We start from the raw sequence: 17,149 nt of genomic DNA on the forward strand, positions 1-17,149 counted from the left end.
AAAATAAAATAGACCTACTCAGTCACCATTGTCTGAGCGACTTGGGGATCTCTAGCTCTGACCTCATATAATTTGAGGTTAACATTTTGAAATGTATGAACCTTGAATTATTATGCAGGCCAAGATTTTAATGTTTACATTTAAATAAATCCAAATGCTGCAGGAAAAGTTTTTGGCACTATGTATGTTTACTGTAGAAGTGGGTGCCTTTAGTATATTAGAAGATAATTTTATTTAGGAAAATTAGATGCATCTTCCTTTGAGAGTATACTGCTCAGTGCCCCAGGATATAAAATATAGGCATGGAGTATATGAACAGCGTGAATTTAGCTACAAAATTTATGGGAACTGGTTGGGATACATTAAAAGCCTGCTATAATATAGTCATGAAGACCTGGATGACCATCTGGCACTCCAAGTGTTACCAAGGCTATAGGGGATGGCCTTGGAAGAAGAGGACCCCAGCACCTCCTAAAAGGCAGATCCTGTTGTGTTACTGCTATTATTGTGTTGCAAGCATTGAATGTGCATGTTACCAATATCTTCTATAAGTAATACAATGTGTTTAAAATGCAGGATATTTCAACCACAAACCTCATGTCTCTTCATTAAAAACAAGAGAAAGACTACTCTGTTGATTGGCATAAGGTAAAGTAAGCATTTTTGTGTAGAAGGTAAATGGGAAAAAAAGGAGTCTTTGGGCCAAAGAAGCAAACCTGATAGGTTTGGTTAGACTCTCACAGTACTGGTCCACTTTAAAAATTGAGTTAGTTGGCAACATTTAATATAATTAAAATGTATTTTTTAATTCAATTATGACAGTCTCATCCACTTAGGGTAACTTACCTGACTCCTGTAGCATTTGAATTGGTGACCCCAATTTTATGGAAAAAAAAACCTAATAATCCGTTGAAGAAAAAAATAGCAGAATTTTTGAAGATTATTTTTGCCTTGATACCCCTTGGATTATGCCTTGATACCAGTCTTTTTAAAAAATATGTTTTTATTGAATTCAGAGAGAAAGGGAGAGGGAGAGAGAGGTAGAAACATCAATGATGAGAATCACTGATTGGTTGCCTCTTGCACGCCCGCTACTGGGGATTGAGCCCACAACCAGGCATGTGCCCCTGACTGGAATTGAACCTGGGACCCTTCAGTCCAAAGGCCAGCACTCTATCCACTAAGCCAAACCAACTAAGACTGATTCCAGTATTCTTATCAGATATAAAAATTACTGTTAGGCAATCATTATTAGAGATTTAATTTAGGAATAATAAAAAATAAATGGTACACAGGCTGTGACCATTAACTATGAAGATTTATAGAATGTTTGAGATCACAGAGATAAGACTTGAATGGGACAAGATGACCCACATTGGTGTCAAATGTTACATTTCAAAAGCAAAATCCAATACCATTTTAAAAGTTGGGTTTCTAGAACTTTAGAAGAGATATGTGATAACACTGAAGAAAATGAACACATTTTGATTAGTAAGATTATCTAACACAGGTCAGTTGGTAGTAAAATACTTAGAAATTGTAAAGGCCCAAGACTTAGTACACATGCCTCCTCTCTCTTAAATATGTGGCAGAGAACGTTTAGAAACTAGGAGTGAGAAGAGGGAGGAATTGAGAGATCTTGTTACCAAAACCTGCAAGAAGGATTATCCATGGATGCATTTGGAGTATATATTCCTTAAGACCTGTCACTTGTCAAGAAATATGTGTGACATGTAACTACTAAAATTATGAATTCTACTGCCAGACAGACCTATTTCCAGCTAGATTTGCTTTTCTTGATCTCTTGAGCTGATCTGAATATAAACAGGTATTGAGGTGGGATGCCACATGCAGAGAATTTGTCAATAATGTGATACTTGAAAAACTGTACAAAAAAGAAGAGAAAAATGATAAAACTCAGGCTGGTGCCACTGGTTGGGGCCCAGATGACCAGGACATATGGGCCAGAACAAGAAGCATTATTATTGGCATGGAGGCTTCCTTTGAGCAACTGCCCTCACCCTGACAAGTTGTGTTGGATTACAAACAACAGGAGAGCCCCCAGCACTGTGAACTTAGTTCCTGAACCAGACTCCAAGTTGCATCATGTTCTTCTGAGCTCTAGACATGCTATTCTCTTTGACTGAAATGCCTGCCCACCCCCTTTCTCCCTTTTCTATTGACTGCTTCTTGTTTATCCTTGACATTTCAGCTTAAATATTTCTACCTCTGGGAGTCCACCTTGACCTCCCTAAGTTATGTGCCTTTTGTTTGTGTCCTCACAGTTCCCCCAGGACTTGAAAAGAACTGATCACACTGAATTGTACATCGCTCCAGAGCTCCATGAGGCCAAGTGCCAGGTGTGCCTTGCTCACATCTGTATTTCTAATGTGGAGTATTTCCTCAGAAGATATTGGTTGGATGGTTGAATGAACTGCATCCCAGCCTATCTGCTTCTTAGCTCATTGGGTGCTCTCAGCTGTGGGACTGTAGTGTTTGTAGGTAGGGCATAGAAGCTGGCCAACAATGGTCTTGATGCCTAACAGAATTTCAAGCGGAAATTTTTGGGACAAGTAAACCAGAGGTTTGGTATGTGGCCTGGAACTTCTCAAAGACTGGGCTGGAAAGAATGAGATGGGAAAGAAGGATATGTGTGTGGAGAGGAGGAAGGAAGCTTGGTAATATCTCTTCAGGCAAAGAAGGGGTGATAACATCTTGACCAGAAACTGAGAATTGGAGACCAAAGGTCAGAGAATCTAAAAGGATGAAAGAAGAATTTCTTAGAGGAACTAACTGTACAATAGAACCATGGAGCTACCAGAGCCCCTTGTTCTGAGCATGAAGTCTGAGAAGGTAAGCAGAATGAGTCGAGGTCAGTACATGTCTGTCAGTTGGATGCCATTCTCTCCTTGACCTTGGAAAGCTTCTTTCTCCTAACAAAGCCATGGCTGATCCTGGGTAAGGCAGGCAGAGGCTTATCTAAGGATTATAGTCAGCAGACATCAGGGAGGGCTACCGGCGAATAAAGAGGAGAAAGACATCAAGAACTGACACCAATGTTCGCATTGCTTTTCCAGCATGGAAGCTGATCAGAACACAGCTGGTTGTCAAAAAGTACAGTTTTCAACCGCTCCAGTTCTTAAGGAGCATTGGTCTTTCTGCACCAGGAAACAGTGCAGTTAAAAGCCTTTCAAAGTCATCCCATGGTCTTCAGCATAGAGTCAAATTCCTCAATATGGCTTACAAATTCCATTATATCAGTCTCATCTTTGACCATGAATAACCAGGCAATTACAATGAAGGAATGAGTGGCCCAACCTAGAATGGACTGGGTTCTCTGCAATCAGAAGAATCTAGAAAAGGAGACTAACTCTAGCCTCATTCTTCAAACAAAGAAGAACCTGGAAAAACAGAATGAACCCTCTCAAGGGGAAAGGTGACAAGAGCCTCCTTCCTCTATCTCCAGCATCTGCTTAGGCTCTTACAGCCTCTTTTGGGTCTGGGGACCCTGGGGTCTCATCCCTTCTTCTTTATTTTTAAGATCTTAAAATTGATTTTTAGAGAGAGAGGAAAGGAAAGAGATAAACATCAATCAGCTGCCTCTTGCACACCCCCCTATCAGGGATGGACCCCACAATCCCTGGCATGTGCCCTGACCAGAAATTGAACTGGCAACCTTTTGGTGCACAGGATGATGCCCAATCAACTGAGCCACACCAGCCAGGTCTCATCCCTTCTTAGTCTGAGCTGGGATGGCTAAGCTGTTTCTAGAATGGAGCAACTCTGGATCCCACTTGTCCCCTTACCCAAGGACGTTCTAGTAATAAACCATTGGTAGAACTGACTCCAGGAGTGGATCCATTATCCCCTACATGGGTGATACCCTGAGGTTTGTCAGGCAGGGAAGTTACCTCCTCGGCCCTCACTGGCAGCTGGCTTCACTTGGATTGGACGGTTCATCTGAAAGACATCGGACCAACATACCCAGTCAGCATGACTGCCTGGCCCTTGGGCCTCCCGGCTTCTCCATCCCTGACTCCTCAGGATCTAAGCTCTGGCACCTTTGAACTCTGCACTCCACCTGTCTCACCTGGGATTATAGATTTTCTCCAAGATTCCTCCCGTAAACCTGGGAATTTACAAGGTGCTTAAAACCAGAAGGGTTGGGTGTTAGGAAGCTCAGTGGCAAGTGCAGGACAGATTGTGGAGGCTAATGAGATTCTCTTGCCTTGGGCTCTGGGCAGGGACCATGTGAGGCCTATCCCTCTGGCTCCTGGACTTCCTTAAAGGCTTTGGATGGGAGGTAGAACTGATATTGCCGATTTGTGGCCTCAAATAGAATATAATTCTGTACCATTTAGTTTAAACAATCTGGAACCAGACAGACTTAATGCTGTCTATTCCCAACTCTGCCATTTAATGGTTGTATGATTTCCAGTAATATACTTTCTGATTCAAGTTGTTAAATGGGGGAGAACCTTTACCAAGCTTTTGTGTCACCATAGTTTCTATGCCTCAGTCCCCTCCTGGGTCCCCCTTCCCCTGAGGATGTTAGAGTTCTTCAGGGCATCATCTTCGGCCCTGCTCATTCTGTTCCTCTCATTCTTCCTGGATAATCTCATCCAACCACCTCTCTTCCGAGCTTCAGACCCACATGCCCAGCTGCTTGCTGGGCATCCACTAGAAAGTCTCACTGGCAACTTCCACTTGACACATCAAAACCAGAGTTCATCTTTTTGCTCAAATCTGATTCTTCCAGTCATCTAAGCTATATGCCCAAAAAACAGCTTGACTCCTTCCTCCACCCCCCACCCCCCCAACCAATTTCACCTTCTAATTCAGGGGTTCCCTGATCAGGGGTGGATAAAAATCACTTGGGAACCAAATCAGACTCTTAAGCTGGGGGATTTGTACAAGTTCTTAGGTGATGTAAATATACTCCATTCCACACATTCCCATCCCCCAATCACCCTGAGAGAATTCATGACTGAATCCCCACCTCACTTTCCTCTCATGGGTGTTGTGGATCACATGAAATAATGGGGACACAAAAAGTCTTTGTAAATGTCCAAGAGCTGGGTGCATAGGGTGTGAGGAATTATTGTTGGGACAGACAGCTGATTGCCAGGAGGAAAGAACAGTGGCCTTCCAAGTCATGGTGAAGGAGTACTGATGCCTTCTCTGGCCTGAGAAGGTAATGATCTGGCTCCCTCCTCTCAGGACATGCACTATTTTTGCACCAATCAAGAGCCACTCCATCCTCTACCAATGTACTTGTTGCCGAGACAACAGGCAGCTTCCTGTTACCATAGCCACAAGTGCTACCCGGTAACCATGGTAATGCCCTGGCAGTCGCAGCTGAGCAATTTCCTTTGATAAAATTTGAAGATGGAGAGTGAGGAAGGCTCTTTTTTTTTTTTTTTTTTTGGAAAGGAAAACAGGCCAAGCCTCAATCAGTGCTATTACCCTCTCACCCAAAGCTCATGTTTTTATCTGCTCTGACACGCCCATCACTGGTGGTGGAGCACCCGCAGTGTACCACTGTGAGTGGGGACCAAGACACCAGCAGGACTCAGGCTGCAGTCTAGAGAGGGTGACAGATCAATCCAAGCAGATCAGGATGAGCTGGACAGGTCCGGACTGGCCTGGACCAGGGACCAGGAGGACAGGACCCGTCCTTGGCATGGCCACTTGTGATTGTGGAGGAGAGACCAAGAGATAGAAGAGTGGAGACATGAAAAGAGATGAAGGGAAATGGGAAGGCAGAAATCATGAGAAAGAGTAAGAGACAGACTTAGAAAGGGGCAAGGAAAGAGAGAAATACTGATGGAGATGAGAAGGAAATAAGGGGACAAGGGGTCAGGAAGGAAAGGCAGGGAGGAGCGTGGTAGGGGGAAAGGGAAGAGGAGAGAAGCTTAAATAAATATTGAGCATTTCTGTCTGGAGCATAGAGAAATGAGCACATGTGACAGCAGCGGTTTCCACAGCAGCTGCCTCCCCAGGCTAGATTTCTGGGGACATAGAGCTCATCGGTGTTCTGGGGGATGCCCCTGCCCTCCTCTCCAACTTCCCCACTCTTTGATGGAGAGTGGCATTAGGTGGTATGTACATGTCCTACAAGGACCAGGAGTGACAAGCTGGGCAGCTAGGCTTTCCACCACTTGGGCATGCTACTAGCATTTCCTGAACTCTGTGAAGATCCCCAGGCTGGGGCCTTTAGGGGAGACAGTGATGACCACAGGAACCCTATCCTCAAAGTCTCACAGAAGGGAACATAATGCCACCATTTGCTGAGAGCCTAGTGTGCGCCAGGCCCTTCCTGGGGCATTTTACATACATTGTCTCTAAATTTCTTTCAACCACTATGCAAGGTAATACCATTGTCTCCATACTATAGACGAGAAAGCTGAAGGTGGGGAGGATAATCACATGTCTAAGGTCACATGGTGGGTAAGTAGTTGAGCTAAAATTTGCCCCCAGTTCTGTCTGACACTGAAGTCATTGATTTTTGCATTGAGCTGCTGGACTCTGTTTTTCAGACATGAACACAAGAAAAGGGGCACAGAGGGACTGGAGCCTTAGGAGGAGTGCAAGGTAATGTGCTCTGGGAGAAGCTGACTCCAGGTGGAGAGGTTGACTCAGGGAAAACTTCATGGAGGAGGCAGAGTTGACCTGGGGGGTCATTTGCAGGACTGGAGTCATTGGGTCATGTGGAGATAATGGGAGAGGTAGGGCGGCAAGCTGAGCACTCCAGATGCCTTGGGCATGGAGAGGGAGCTGCCAGCCTGAATAAGGAGCAAGGGTTCTGGTGGGCATGGAGGTAGTCCGCAGAGAACGAATTACTTTAGAGTCAGATAGACGTAGATTTAAATCCTAGCTCAACCATTGTCAACTAAGTTCTCTGAGCCACATTAGTAAAAAGGAAAATCATGACCCTACTTTGCAGGGTTGTGGTAAAAATGACAATGGCTACGTCTTAGTAGGTGCATCAAATGTAATATGGGCTTCTTCTTCTTCTTCTTTTCTTTTCTTTTTTTAGTGGGAGGGTATGAAACAAAGGTAGGCAGGGGCCACAACAGGACAGGTTTTGAAAACCATGACAAGGAATTTTGACTTTGTTGTATTTAAAAGGCAATAAAGATCCAGGAAAGGATTTTAACTAGGGGAATAATCTTATGAAAGATCCCATGAGCTGTCACCATGCAGAGAAAAGATTTGAAAGGGAAGATTAGAGGTAGAAAAACCAGTGTGATACAGGTAAGGGGGGAGGGTAACCTAGAGCAGGGCAGAAAGAAATGGACAGATTCCAGAGATGTTTCAGGAGAATTAACTGGACTAAAGTTCTAGCAGATGTGGGGATTGAGGGAAAGGAGAAAATGTTGGCTGACTTTCAGTTTATAGCTTAGGTTTTGGGGAAGTTGGAAGTTTGGAGGTGCAGGGGAAGTCTGCAGGAGAGTAGCACAAGAGGATGAGGACAAAATTGAGCTCTGGGCCTTTGGTTTCCACTGTGAAGTGGTTAGGGAGGACACCCACAATTTAGGTGTAGTCTGTGTGGCTGAAGGAGAAAAAAGGTTGCCCACATGAACTGCCCGGGCAACCCTGCCCTGCCTTATTCCTGCCACAACCAGGGGACAGACTTGGGAGTGGGATGAGATAATTGTGGTTCCCCTTTGGAGAAAGGGAGGCTTTGCTTCCTTGGCCAAGAACTTCTCATGGGAACTCAAGTGAGCTCTTGAGCTTGGCTGAGCACCTATTCCCTTGATAGTTTCTTAGGTAGAGTCCAGGCTCATGTCTTCTTCAGAACCAGCCTTGGATGGGAAATCAAGAGAGAGAACATCAGAAAGAGAAGAGAACAACCTACTCCAGGCAGTGAAGTGGGGAAGGTTGGAGGCAGTACAGATAGCCATGATACCCTGGTCCTTTTGCCCCCATCAACAGAGAGAAGGCAACACTTTACCCCTTCTCCTTGACTTGCCTAAAATTCCTGCCTTTAGACTCAGCACTGCTCTCTTCAGACTCTTCTGTTCTGATGCCAAATCCTCCCTCCACTCAGCACTCATGCCCTCAGTCCCTTTCCCTACCATGGAAAGAGTGTTTATCAGAACTTTCCTGAAGAAGGGACCATTGGTGATTCTAAGAGAGGTGTCATGGGTGCAGGGAAGGGTAACGCAGAGAAAAAGCAAACATCACTATTTTCAGCATGTTGTTCTACTTTATCCCCCTTCTCTAATTCAATTTACTACCAAATCTCATTGGTTCTAGAATCTATATAGAGATCCTCAAATTCCTCCTCTTCTCCCATTCCTGCCCTATCCCCAGCTCCAGGTTAGTGTCATCATTCATTTGCACTCAAGCAACAGTGTTCTAAAGGGTCATTCTGCCTCCAATGTTGCTTCCTTTCCAAACCAACCTTCACACTGTAGCCTGAGTGATCTTTTAATACCAGTCCCTCACTCTCCCATGCTTAAAATCTTCCAACAGTTCTCCATTGCAAACCTCCCAGTAAAGCCTGAGATCCCAATCCCAAGACCGGCAGTCAAAATGTGTGAGTCCTGCCTGCCCTGCTGCACAAGATACACAATACTCTCTATTCACATGGAGCCTTAACCATCTTTGCTGGACACCTTCCCTACCAGTTCTCACACTGATCCCAGAATTCCAGAAGTGGCCTTTGTCTTTAGGTTTCTAGATACTCAAATATGATTATACTAGAGGCCCAGGGCACAAATTCGTGCATGGTTGGGGTCTGGCTGGCCCACCCTGATCTGGCCTATCAGGCCAGGCTGGCCAGAGAGAGGAGCCACTGGTGGTTGGCAGGCTGGCACCGCCCCCTGGTCGAACTCCTAGTTGAACTCCCTGTCAAGGGGACAATTTACATATTAGCCTTTTATTATATAGGATCTGATCACTATTCAGCTCTGATAGCATCTCCTCTGTGAAGCTTCTCCCTCTTCACTCCTGATGCTTCTTTTACACACTTAGATGTGAACCCCACTGAGATGCAATGAGTTACTTCTAGGCTTGAAGCTTTTTGAGGACAAAGGCTTTGACTCACTCACTGGGTGGCTGCTAGCACATAAATGCCTCTGTGTGACTTAGAAAAAATGTGTCCCATTCTCTGGATGACACATTTCTGTGCAAATGCACATAGCTTGGTCAGTAGAACATGGCTGGATTTTAGCCCCTATCTGTCCTTTCCACTCAAGCTGTTTTGTGCAGTGCACAACCTGCAAAAGCAAATCTACTCAGTTATATCTGACTCCTTCACAGTGTTTGAAGGGTTGGATGCCCAAGGGAAAGAAGGTCATAAGCAGGGAGAGAGACAAATAAGAGGGCACCTTCTGAAGGTGGGGCGGAGGTTGGGCTTCACCTTCCTCAGGTACATTCTAGAGCAGCCGTGGGCAAACTATGGCCCGTGGGCCGGATCCGGCTCATTTGAAATTAATGAAACTAAAAAAAAAACAAAACAAAAAAACAAACAAACAAACAAACAAAACCGTACCCTTTTATGTAATGATGTTTACTTTGAATTTATATTAGTTCACACAAACACTCCATCCATGCTTTTGTTCCGGCCCTCCGGTCCAGTTTAAGAACCCATTGTGGCCCTTGAGTCAAAAAGTTTGCCCACCCCTGTTCTAGAGCCTAAAGTGAGACTGAAAGAAGTGTTTCTAGCTTCATGGAGAAGGAGCTGCAGAAGATGGAACAGATGACTGAAGTCCGAAGGAAGCCAAGTTTTGATAGGTGACAAAAGTTAGCAGGTGGAAGGGAACCAAGGAGAGGTCCCAGATCAGCAGTTACCCTAGGGGTTTCTCTTTGGAGCTGACCCAACATTTCCTGGTCACAGTGATAGTCCTGCCTGTCTCCAGGAGCCCAGATTGATCTTATTCCTGCTCTCCAGCAGATGGCAGCTATGCCCAAGACCTAGTGCTTGCAGAGAGCTGGACACCTACCTCCCCCCATGCTGGTGTGGGTGAGGCCAGATGACTAAAGCTGCCACTGCCCCTGGCAGGCCCAGAGAAAAGATTGATGGCACAGACATTGCTGGGGCTAGCCAACAAAGCCATTGATTTTCATTTAGGAGAATTAAATATTAATTTTCACTTTGTTAAACTAGGGAGGGTGAATAAAGTCAATTCCTGCAGTACCAGAGGAAGCCAGGCTATGTTGGAAGACTGCAGATGAAATAGTCGGAGGGGGCAGAAGTATTCAGTCACCAACCCCTCCAGAATCTTAGACTTCTGTTTGTCACCACATTGGCTCAGGTAACGGAATGAATTCTGGAGCCAGACTAGCTGGCCTTAATGCCCAGATCTTCCCATTAGAAGCTGCATGACCTTGGGCAAGTCACTTGTTTTCTACGTCCAATTTCTTCACCTGTAAAATGGGAGTGCCAATAACAAAACCTTATTCATAGAGGATTAATGACTTTGAACATGTAAAGTTCTGGAATCAATAAATATTGCCTTCTTTATTTCTTTTTTTCTCCCCCAGAAATTATCCCAGTAGTCTTATATCAGGTGCCCTCAGTTCATAGAGTCCTCTAGGTATCCCTTATTTTGTGGAGTCCTATGGCTCATTGAGGAGGGGTTTTATTCTCCCAAAGTCCATCTTAATTCTTTTCAGGGGCTTTCAATTGCTTTCAGGATAAAATCCAAACTCCTCAGCCTGGTATCCAAACTTTCCTCTTCAACCACTGCCCTCTGTGGATCTTCTCTGTGGCCAGGCCCATGCTCCCATGGGCCCTCCTCCATGCTTCCAACCTCATTTTACACCCAGCCTGTTCCTTTTGTCTCTGCACCTTTACCATGCTGTTTCCTACATGAAATGTTACAGTTTGCCTCAGTGATAATTCTAATTTGAGCAGAGGAAGTCATTTATTCCTATGGTTGGATGAATGACTTCTACTACTCCTACTACTAATGCTGCCATTTTACTACTACTACCACTAGCTAACTATTGACTGCTTACTGTCTACCAAGTACTGTGTTAACTTAGTTTATTTAGTTATTACAACAGCCCTATGAGTTCAGTTTTACAGAGAGGAAGGTTAGGCTTAGAGAGATAAAGACTTGCTCCATGTCACAGAATTAGTGAGTGGTGGGGCCCAGATTCACACCCAGGTCTGTCTAACTCCAGAGCCTGCATACAGAAGATTGGTGAGGGTTGGCGTTACTTGACACTGAATCTTCAAAAGTGAGGCTCAAGTTGCTTCAATCACTAAGATTCTAGGATCTAACACCCCATTAACAGCTTGATCAGCTCTAGGCAAAACTTGTCCCATTTCATGGCATATGCAATTCAAAGGGATGACTTCTTTATACTGAACTGAAATTATTGTGTCTGTTCTTTATACCCACTGATCCTAATCCTGGACCCTGGAGCCATATAAAAAACAAATCCCTCTTTAGAATCTGAAAATGGTTATCCCCACCCCTAATATTAATGTTTACCAAGATCCTACTCTGTGACAGGCTCTTGCTAAACTCCAGTTAATCCTCATGAGAACCTAGTGAACTAAGTGTTAGTGTAGCCCACTCCTTATACATGAGGAAATTGAAGTTCAAGAAGCTATGTAATGTATTCAGAGACATCAAACTGGTAAATGGCAGAGCTGGGATTCAAATCCAGGTCTTTGAGTCTAGAAAACTATAGTACTCTTAATTATTATGTTATGATTCCTCCCTAATAAAGCTCCCCGACTAAACCCTATCTTCTCAGATAAATATCTCCAATTTCTTCAAACTATCATTCCATATATTAGTATATTTTATTTCCTATCATGGTCTCTTTATGGTAGGCTAATGACCCTCTTAAATCTGAAGCCTAGAACTGGATATAGTCCCAGGTTTGACCTGACTAGGGGCATTTCAATAGTGCTTTTGTTCTAGACACATCACTCCTTGGACAAGAGAAAATGAGGATGGGTACTATGACTACTGGATCTTGGTGAACCTATGCTAGTTCCTAAAAATCACCACTTTCTTCCTGCCACATGGTCAATAGATCCCACTTTGCCTTTTGGCCAGTGATTAGCCATTAGCCAAGGCCATGATAGGTGCCACTGATATATAATGGCCCAGTTACCTTGTAGAATCATGTCTCTCTTAACTTTAGCCAAATGTTTAAGGTATAGAGGGAAGGCAATCTTGGTGAGTCAAGGTATCCCAAAAAAATTACAGGAAGAGGACCAGAGGGACCTGCCATCAAGAATCCTAATACTGGAGAACATGGAATATCATCCTAGCAGAGCCTCTAAACCAGCGGTTCTCACCCTGTGGGTTGTGACCCCTCTGGCAGTCGAACGACCCTTTCACAGGGATCGCCTAAGACCATCCTGCATATCAGATATTTACATGATGAGTCATAACAGCAGCAACATTACAGTTACGAAGTAACAACGAAAATAATTTTATGGTTGGGTCACAACATGAGGAACTGTATTTAAAGGGCCAGAAGGTTGAGAACCACTGCTTATGTATCTGCATCCATGTTCACACCAGTGACAAATGTCACTAGAAGCCATGATTTCAGCCAAGGTGAACAAATTGTATGGCTCACAACACTGATGCCTCTCCTAAAAGATGGAGTGGGACACTTGAGGCAAGGGTCTTGAGCTCATTTCTTTGATCCAGAAGACTGAATATAAAAAAGAACCTGTAGCTGTTCAGGGCACACGGAAGCCCTCTTCTACAAAGATGCTGCTGCTGCTAGTTTCTGGTTCCAATCCAGCTCCTACATGCTGCTTTGGCATGCATGCAGGGCATGTCCCAAGTCTGAGGTGACTCCCATCCCCACCCCCCAAGTGCCGGTGGACTTACCCCTGGCAGGGTCTTCTGCTCGTGCAGTGCACTCTGAGCCTTGAGAGCAGAGTCCCGGGCGCAGTAGGTGAGGAAGGCACAGCCTGGGGAGGAAGAGGCTGGCTCAGGGGGTTTCCTGAAACCCACAAATACTCTTCCTATAAAGATCCCATTAAATTGACAAACTCAAGGTCACTTTCCTTTAACCAAAGACACTGCTTCTTCTCTGCCTCCTACCTTCTCTGAAGGGAGGGGCTTCATGTGCCTCTGACTCTTTCTCATTTTCTCTTGGCCTAGGGAACATGTGTACTCACACCCAGTCACATGCTTATACAACCCCACATCTCTCCTCACCACTCCAGCCATAATCGTGCTGGGGTTAAACCTCACTAGGCCACTTTGCCTTCAGCTTTAACCCCAGCCTTCCTTTTCCTTTTTGGAATCATACTGTCTCCCAACTCATTTTCAATGAGAGGAGGCAGAAGAGGAGGAGGAGGGTTGGGATCCAAGCCCAGAACCCCACAACTTCTTAAAACTTCCTTCCTCCTAGTTTGAAGCCGAGGAATGGGTTAATTTGAGGCTTGGAAGATGAGGCTGGTTTAAGGGCTTCCTGTAAGTAAAAACTTCCGGTGCTCTCCCATCCTATCCAAGGAGCTTGATCTTGTTCTCCCAAGTCTTCAAGATAGGGCCTCTTAAAGGGTTATTGTGCCTAAATCTGACTTCTTTAAAACAGCCAGTAGAAATAGGGCAGAGGAGGAGTCTGAATTGAACCAAAGGGTCAGTCCTACCCCTCTTTGTTCAGCCTCAGAACCTTAGCCTGCTAGGAAGCATTGGGTCAGGGATCTCTTCCTTTCCAACAGGCATTGAGCACTCACTCACTTATTTTGATGGGGCATTACAATGGACTTGGGGATAAAGTGGCAACAAGACAGACACATTCTCCACCCTCATGGGAATAATGTAAAGGATCATGAGGATCATGCATCTGAGTCCAAAGAATTGAGAAGTATCTCAGAGTACATTGAGTTCTCAACAATAAATAGAGTTTAACCAGATGACAAGAAGGGTGGTGATTATTTCAGACAGAGGAAATAGCACATATAAAAACTCAGTCAAGAATCCAGTGTGTTGGGGAAATGGATGGAAGGCTAGTATGGTTGAAGATTGGTAATGGGGGCAGAGTGGTCAGTTAGGTATTCAGGGATCAGGTCATCTATAATCTTGTCTGGATTTTGAACTTTTTTCCCTAGGAGCAGTGGAGAGCTACTAAAGGGTTTTAAGCAGTGTTGTGACATATGTTTCTAAAGAGAGTCTTTGAGTGTAGGAAGGAGGAAGACTGAAGGAAGAGAAAGTAGATGTAGGAAGGAGCTTGGTGCAATTTTCGACTTAGATCTCAGCAGACTAGAAAGGCAAATGGAAACATTTTCTCCTATGTCTTCTATTTGGGTGGCCCCTTAAGGTGGGTGGATATCTGCCATTTGTTGCATGAAAGGAACCTTAGAGAACTCCTGGGACAAACACTTACTGTATCAATAGGGAAACTGAAGCCAGAGTGTGTGTCAGTGGCAGGATTGGATTTGGAGTCTCTTAACTCCTAGGCTAAGGTTGTTTTCAAAGCACTGTGGCTGCCTCCCTCTGTACCCAGCCACCAAAAGGAAAATGAGTCACTCTGGTTTTGGATGTCACTACTGCTGGGGAGAGGGTGGGGGAAGATGCTACTTGGAGACCCTCCCTGATCATCTTGCAAGGCAACCCTGCCTTGGAGAGTTGCAGGTTGGTTGGGAGCTAAATCACCAAACACCTGATTCTGCTTACATCTCTGCTCCATCTTCTGTCAACACACCATATCAGCTGACATTGGAACTGGGCAGGGCTGGGGCCCTGTCTGAAAGGTTCAGGGGCCCAGTTGTGGCCTAAGGGAGCCTATATGGACTACTGGGATGGGGATGGGAGAATGAGGGATGGAAAGACAGGAAAGCATGTAAAGACAGATGAATGAAAAACAGGAAGAATTAGAGCTAAATAGAGAAAGGAGGAGGGAGGAAAAATGGAAGGGAGGGAGAGAGAGGATAAGGAAATAGTCAGAGACTCTGATGGTGAAAAGAGTGAGAATTAAAGGTATTCCATAACTGCCCTTATTGTAAAGATGGCCTTAAAAGATTAGCTTGAACTTACATACTGAAATAAGTGTCTAGAAAATAAGAAAATAAATTGCTATGGATATGGACAGCCAGGCAGCTGGACTGAATTAGAAGGAGTCTGGGTGGTATAGTCTTGTCCTTTTGTGCCCCATTTAATATAACCTCAGCCCAAAAGGTAGAAGATACACTGCTACCTAGCTGGTCCTAGAGCTTCTATGGGCATTTATTTTACTGAAGTCCCTATATTAGTGTGCCTAGAAACCCCCCAAGGTGTCCCAGTGGAAAAGAGGTGGCAGCCTGATTACAGCTCTCAGCCCTTAGGAAAGTACATTTAGCTGTTACCCAGGGCCCACAACTTCTTTTCTAAAAAGATCATGGAGGATAGTAGGTAAAACTGCCTTCCTCACCAAATCCTGAAACCACAATATGGTGAAGGTAAGGAGAGATAAAGGTGTTTCTCCTCATATCATTTCCTTCCCCCACCCATGTATGACATGTGACTCTGACTCTCTTACTCCAGCTAGCTTGGACAGACTTGTCTGCATGTAAACAGCCTCCTCCCTCTCTCTACAGAAGAAAGGGGTGTGGCTGCACAAGACTATGTTATCTCTGTCTCTCTAGCAAGGGCAGGGAAAAGACCCTTTCTGCCTCTTCAACCTGACCCACCCTAAGGTTTTGGTCCACAGGCTCTGGTCCAGGACTAGACTGTAAGGGAGGGAAAGCAGAACGCTATAGGAGGATTGTGGAGGGACAAAGATGAGGCATAGAATTGGGGAGATTAGAACATGAAAGTAGTGTGGGTTCCGTTGAGAGAAAACCTGAGATGAGGGAGCACGAGTTCCAAACTGAGGTTAGGGTTCTGGACTCAAATCAGAAGAACACTATGTTGTGATTCTGGCAGGGGTTGGAGAGATTTACTATTAAACATGAGGGTGGAATTTGGAGCTAGGAGGGGGTTTGGATTTTGTGAGTTAACTAGGCCTGGGTTCTGAAGAAGGGTCGAGTTTGGACCTGTGGCATTTCAGGTTGGCAGTCTAAGGTCAAAAGAAGGCTCTGGAGGTTGGCTGGGCTTGGAGGCCAGAATGAGTGGTGCAAGTCCAAGATATGTGTGTGGATGGTTAGGTCTGAGTAGGGTGGCACCAGATGCGGATATTCAGGAATGATTTGGTCCAGCATTTGGGAGATTGAGGGTATTAGAGACCAAGAAGGTGGAATAAGTTTCCAAATTCCAGGATTTGGGATGTCTGATGAGAGGGGTGGAGGGAGGTCCAACTGAAGGGCGGGGACTGTTGGGGTGTAGGAAGTTGGAGGTTAGAGTGCAGAACATGTCAGGGAACCAGAGTGATGATCAGAGGGAGCATGTTAGAGAAAATTCTGGGTTCGGGGCTCTGTGAACTGGGGAGGATAGTGGGTTGAAGTGAAGCTGGTGTTAGACTAGTGTAGGACTGGATCTAGGTAGGGCTACGGTTGGGGCTGTGGTTGAGGCTGGAGTTCGGGCTGGGCCGAACTCTAATCGGATTGGGGCTGGGCAGGGCTGGACAGGGCAGGGTTGGGTAGGGCTGGGGAGGGCTGGGGAGGGCTGGGCTGGGCTGACCCCGCGCACCTTTATGGAGGCCGGTGAGCCGGTCCTTCAGCACCGTCAGCTCGTAGATGCGGCCGAACTCCTCAAACAGCGGCTTGAGGTCCTGCTCATCCAAGCCCCGCGGGATCTGCCCCACGAAGAGCTTGATGGCGTCGTGGTCCTTCATGGGCACGGAAGGACCTGGGTTTAGCCCGCTCAAGCCGACGCCGCTGTCCGCGGTGCTGAAACCCAAGCGCGGGACGGGGCCGGTGGGCGGCGCTGACCCTCCGGGCGCCGCGGCCATCTCCCTGACCAGTCCTCCCTCCCTCCGGTCCCGCCGGTCCCGCCGGTCCCGCCGTCCCCTCCCAGGACCGGAGGCGAGGGCCAGGAGGGAGAGGGCGGGGCCAGGGCTGCAAGGGCCGGGACGCTGCCCAGGGGGCGGGGTCCCTGGTGGAGGGGCGTAAAGAGGGTGGGGCGGACTAAAGGGGGCGGGGCCGTGGGCGGGGCAGGCCCACAATGAGCCGGCGGGATGCGGGGTCTGGCTTGAGGTCCGGGTCCGGAGCTCTCTGGGCTCCCGCCCGAGCTTTCCCGGAGCCGAGCCCTGGGCTCCACACTCGTGATTGGTGACGTCAGGCAGCGGTCCTTGG

The 17,149-nt window shown here is 46.1% G+C and overlaps 1 protein-coding gene across 4 annotated transcripts in view; it reads right to left on the reverse strand.

Moving 5' to 3' along the window:
- CELF6 (CUGBP Elav-like family member 6) overlaps positions 1-16,889 on the reverse strand; it is a 31,757-nt gene extending 14,868 nt beyond the window's left edge. For 3 of the 4 annotated variants that reach the window (XM_036348232.1, XM_036348224.1, XM_036348213.1), the window contains exons 1-3: positions 16,545-16,889; positions 12,822-12,904; positions 3,912-3,960 (exon numbers count right to left, since the gene is read on the reverse strand). In XM_036348232.1, the coding sequence (XP_036204125.1) occupies positions 3,912-3,960; positions 12,822-12,904; positions 16,545-16,806 (394 nt within the window). In that variant the 5' untranslated portion in view covers positions 16,807-16,889. The remainder of the gene's footprint in view (positions 1-3,911; positions 3,961-12,821; positions 12,905-16,544) is intronic. The other variant, XM_036348241.1, reaches the window with a different exon arrangement.
- Between the last annotated feature and the right edge of the window lie 260 nt (positions 16,890-17,149).

The sequence above is a fragment of the Myotis myotis genome, unplaced genomic scaffold (assembly GCF_014108235.1).
Source record: "Myotis myotis isolate mMyoMyo1 unplaced genomic scaffold, mMyoMyo1.p scaffold_m19_p_1, whole genome shotgun sequence".
NCBI classification, from domain to species: domain Eukaryota; kingdom Metazoa; phylum Chordata; class Mammalia; order Chiroptera; family Vespertilionidae; genus Myotis; species Myotis myotis.